General features: G+C 29.2%; 1 protein-coding gene across 1 annotated transcript; it reads right to left on the bottom strand.

The window, feature by feature from the left end:
• Positions 1-2098: 2098 nt before the first annotated feature.
• On the bottom strand, positions 2099-2512 carry LOC113855947 (auxin-responsive protein SAUR50). Its single transcript, XM_027487575.1, has one exon. It carries the CDS (start codon positions 2510-2512, stop codon positions 2099-2101), a length of 414 nt encoding a protein of 137 aa, XP_027343376.1.
• Between the last annotated feature and the right edge of the window lie 2672 nt (positions 2513-5184).

The following is a 5184-nucleotide window of genomic DNA, read 5'->3' on the forward strand; positions in this document are numbered from 1 at the left end:
AATGAAAAACAAATATTATTAATATTTGAATACAAGAAGTACTCACCAATTAATACATGAAGTGTTCCTGATTTTTGACTAACGTCCCATACACCACAAGATTACAAACATCCTATTACCCCATTCTCTGATGCTATCAAATATTGCTCCGACATTTATGTCAGACCCTAAAATAGTTAATCACTTTCTCATATTACTTTGCATAATCTTAGTCAAATGCAATTTATACTCCTGCTCCCACTAAGCATATATGCAACTTAATTAGATAATTAAACATATCATAGTCAAAAGTTGAGAGCTGTTAAAATTTGAAATGAAAAGACCCTCGTCATCCTCTCCACCATAAGTTCGAGAGCATCTTCAAAGCCAACTTCACTTTATGATCACAAGGCAAGCTATTGATTGTGCAAGCGTTCGATGCATAATCCTTCATAGCTTGTGATGTTTCGATAATTCTCATATGTAGTGAAAGTGGATATATATGTATTTAATTGATACTATGATTCTACTACTCACTGGTGCCTAGTTACTCATAAGGTCAGAAACAAAAAAAAAGTTTACAATAAATTTACAAGTCACTTACGTAAACTCAACTAAATTCTATATAAACCCAATGTTTAAACATGCAAGAGAGAGGAAATATACCTTCATTTATGATAATTATTCTTTTCTAGTGATGGACGAACTAGAGTCTCTCTCTCTCTCTATTGTTCTTGACAGCTGGTACGTATACGGTCTTTCTCAAATTAATGGCATCTTTATACATGAATATAAATGCCAACAACGTTCCGTAGCATTAAAGTCAGTCGGCAAGACGCAGAACCGTGGGTCGTAACTATAATTTCATTGGTTTTTTATTATTTAAAGATTAAAAATTATATGAACACACACATTTTAAAATATAATTTAAGATTAAAAGATATGCTTTTTTTTTTTATTGTCGCACTTTGACGTTGACTACACATTTTCCCTTTCAATATAAGCATGATGTCTCTAATTATCATAACACCTTTTAATCATTTGTGGGGGAATTGATGGGCCAAAAAGTGCATCTTAGCTGGTGGAGCAAGGCAATGAAGATTTTCCATCTAAAAACGGAGCAGCTTGAAATTGTCTTAACATCATATTTATTTATAATTTAGAATTTTGGGGCATAAAATCCTGTTTAAACAATTTAATTACAATTTTGCTGATCGATCATATTATTTAGTGAATGGAACGGAACTTGTGCATCCCAAAAGTTAGAGCGTATACATGACAATTCAAACTACTATAAATAAGCATGGTTATATGAATAGTGTTTACATGAGATAAAAAAAATAAAATATGTTCGTGAATTTATTAAATAAATGAATTTAGTTGTAGTATTAAAATATGTTAGTATGGGATTAAATTTAATGGTGTGTGGTGTTTGTTTAGCCATGAACAAAGGACGAAATACCAACTCTTTTTAGATATGTGGCAACAAACACTACAATTAATATATATACATATAAACAGTTAGTCGTTAGGGTTGTCCTTATTAATATATAGATTTCATTTAAAAAATTATAAATTTATGAAACATAAAAAATAATTCAGAGAAAGAAAAATCATATTTTATTAATACGTATAATACATCATATTATTGATAATTAGTAACGTGCGTAAACTTAACAATACTTATATATTAATAATTTAGCTTTTATTAAACAAAGTTTATATCAATGAAGACAATTGACTATTAATATATGGATTCTTTTTAATCATTAGATTTAATTCTCATAAAATAAGATTTTTAATTCAAAATTTCTGGATAAAATAAACAAGCAATATGCATAGGATAATCTAACTAGATTTTTAAATCAGTCCAGATTCAAAGTGTCTCGAAACACGAGTCAAATCCAAAGAAAAATGATTGTATATTTGTATTATGCGAATAATCTCAAGCTGTAACTTTATTATGTTAGCTCTTGCTGAAAGAATAAGACGGTCAAAATAAATTTAAGAAAGGAATGACAAGTCAAAAGGCCTCTAATAACAAAATTAAGGTGCAGAATAGTTAACTTAAAATTCCACAGTAGACTACATGGCTACCATTATTTATAAATAACAGTTCTTAAAAAACCATGGTTTTATTACAAGTCCACCTTAATCCAGTAGTTTCAGTTCTCTGTCCATGCCATTGTTGCGCCAATATCCTCTCAAGCTCACTAGGCCTGCAAGGAATGGTTAGTGCACCTTCATGATCAAAACCATACTCTTCTGCTGCTTCCTCCAATAGCTTCAAAAATGTTGGGTTGTTTAAACAGCTTAGTGGCAACACGAATCTCTTCGGTTCCTCTCCACCCTCAGCAATCACAGCAAAGTGTCCTTCCTTCACATCTTCTGGCACATAGGTTGAGTCACAACCCTCTTTGTTTCTCCCAAGTAAGAGCCTCTTTTGGAGCTTTTCAACCACAAACTTGAACTTAACAATGCCACTTCCACCTTTCTTTTTGCTGCTGCTTCTGACACTACTGAACTTGCCCATGGCAAGTGTTTTTAATAGTAATAATGGAACTGTGTTTGATGGTGTTTATTTGAGCTAGGTCGAGTGTTTAAGGCATTCACCATACTTATATATATACTTGTAGTCAAAGGGTGGTATAGCAGATAAGATTATTTGGAGCGTAGCTGAAGATGAACTACACTATCACTGACTATGGTATAGACAAAGATGGTTGTAGTGTTAAATTAGGGAAAGGGAGACAGTGCATGTGGGTGCAGTGTCTACGACTTTTCATACCATGCTACGTCACTTTTCTCTAGTCGTGTCGGATTCCAACTCTGTAATTGATAAGCATATTTATTATTCGCTGTCCATTTGCCCTCTTCATGGTAACTCTTTCTATTTTCATATGCCATGCATTTTTCTTTAAAATAATCCTACTTCTGAGTTCTGAGTAAGGTTTTTTTTAAATAATAAAACTCTTTTTTTAATATCTAGGATTCGTTTGTATAATTATTTATTTTTAAAAATTAAAAAATTATTTTAGTTATAAATTCAATGATACGGTTTATTTTTTAATATTTAAGTGAGTTTATATAAAAAAACTCATTCACATAAACTGAAAATAACTTATTATAGTTACAGATTATTTTTTAAAAGAGACTCTTAGTTATATAGTTAAATTCAAATTTAAGACTATTAATTAAGTTAGAATAAGTTTATGCCCATTAATCCACACTGCTGTTTGTTATACGGCACGCATTTGATTTGTGAAATCTCTCTTGCTAATTATAGAACTATCTTTTATTTTTAAGCATTTGTATAATAAATTCAAAAAGTTAATTAATTCGGATCGATTTTTACTAAAAAAAAATTAGATTAGTTCAGGTTGGAGTTGGACACTTAGGTTGATGTAAATTTATATTTTTAAAATAAAATTTAAAATTGAAATCAATCAAAAAATAAAAAATAGTTAAAAAAATAAGAAAAGTGGCAAATGCTTTTTCATTATTTATGCAACGCCGACATTTTTAGGGCCAACTTCAACGATGACAACCTTATCGCCGCCGTTACAAAGCAAAACCCTTAACCACAATGCTATCAACAATAAGATTGAAACCCTTTTTCATTTCACGTTGTCAATTTAGTGGCTTTAGTTTTTTATTTTATTTTTGATAATTGTGGCTTTAATTTTTCACCAACCACACAAAAGCACGAAGAAGAGAAGGAAGTGACGGACGACAAGCGATGAGGATTGACGACAAGAGAATTGTTGCATTACTTGGTAGTACGATCCATTTATAAACTCTACAATCCACAATGTTATGTTAGTTGAAGAGCAACAACGGTTAACGGCCAACACTGCTAGAGGTCAATAATGACAAATAGCAACTAGGGTTCAAGTTTTTCATTTTTCATTTTTAATTTTGTATTGATTTTGTTGTAATTGGAGAAATTCTTCCCAAGTCTTGGGTAATTGAATAAGTTAATTATACTAATTGTTAATCGATAATCAATTATTATTTGTCGTCATCTCATAATATACACTTGTGTAATCTAAAAAATGGTGATTCTCTTATATAGCTTTTTGACTTTCTTTTAGAATTAAGTCATTATTTTTAACAAGAACGAGGCTAAATTAGTTTTTTTCTTTTAAAAGAACTACATAATTATTTACAAACAGCTTAAATAATTTTTCTTTTCAGAAAAAATGAAACGAACGTCCTAATAACTTAAAAATAGTATATAACTCATCGAATTTATGAATCATCGTTGACGTTATCAGCATTATCACGTTAATTATGAACTAATGACGAACATGTGATTGTTTTAAAATGTCTTGCTTTTAAAAGTAAATAGTCAAAATTTCCAATTCGTTAAGTTGGTATCAAACTAGTTGTTGGGTGCATGCATGCTCACAAGGTTTTTAAATTTATTTTGGAAACCTTGTCAGTGTGTAGGCGAATTTTGAGTCTTGATTAGATGGTATGACTATACACATGAAGTCTTCAATTTCTTAGCTTGTTTCAAGTGTCATTTATCATTTTACCAAATTAAGAAGATATTTACCCCCCCCCCCCCCCAACTTTATCTTTGTATTTTGGTATTTCCACGAAATGGCATGGTAAAACATTAACCATTAAAAAAAATTGTCATTTACTAAGTTGCAAAAAGTATCAAGTGTTAAAATAACCTTTGTTAGTAAAATCATTATCTAATAAAAATAATTTGTCAGTACAAATTTTAGAGATCTATACTAGCAAATTATATTTTATATATATCAACACTCGATATATTTATAGTATGCATTAATATTTTTACTAATAAATATATTTATTGGTATAATATCTTGTATTGTTAGTATAAATCTTTAAATTTTACATTAATAATTTTTTAAAACAAAAATCATATCAACAGATTATCTTAATACTTGAAAAAATTTATTAATTAGTAAATGAAATTTTTCTGTAATAAACGGAGTAAAGGGGCGATTTAATAAAAAAAAATACATTGTTTTAAATGAAAGCATTTATGGATCTTTTCTTAATTTTTATACAAAACCTTGATCAATAGTAATTGTTTTATAATGGAAGGAATATCTAATTACATAGTAAAATTATTTTTTAACACAATAAATTTAACCTTTTATTATTATTATTTATTTTCTTACTAATTTGTCCTATGGACTCTTTAATATGTATCTATCTTTTAAC

The sequence above is a fragment of the Abrus precatorius genome, unplaced genomic scaffold, assembly GCF_003935025.1.
Source record: "Abrus precatorius isolate BTA unplaced genomic scaffold, Abrus_2018 Scaffold11, whole genome shotgun sequence".
In the NCBI taxonomy this organism is placed as follows: Eukaryota; Viridiplantae; Streptophyta; class Magnoliopsida; order Fabales; family Fabaceae; genus Abrus; species Abrus precatorius.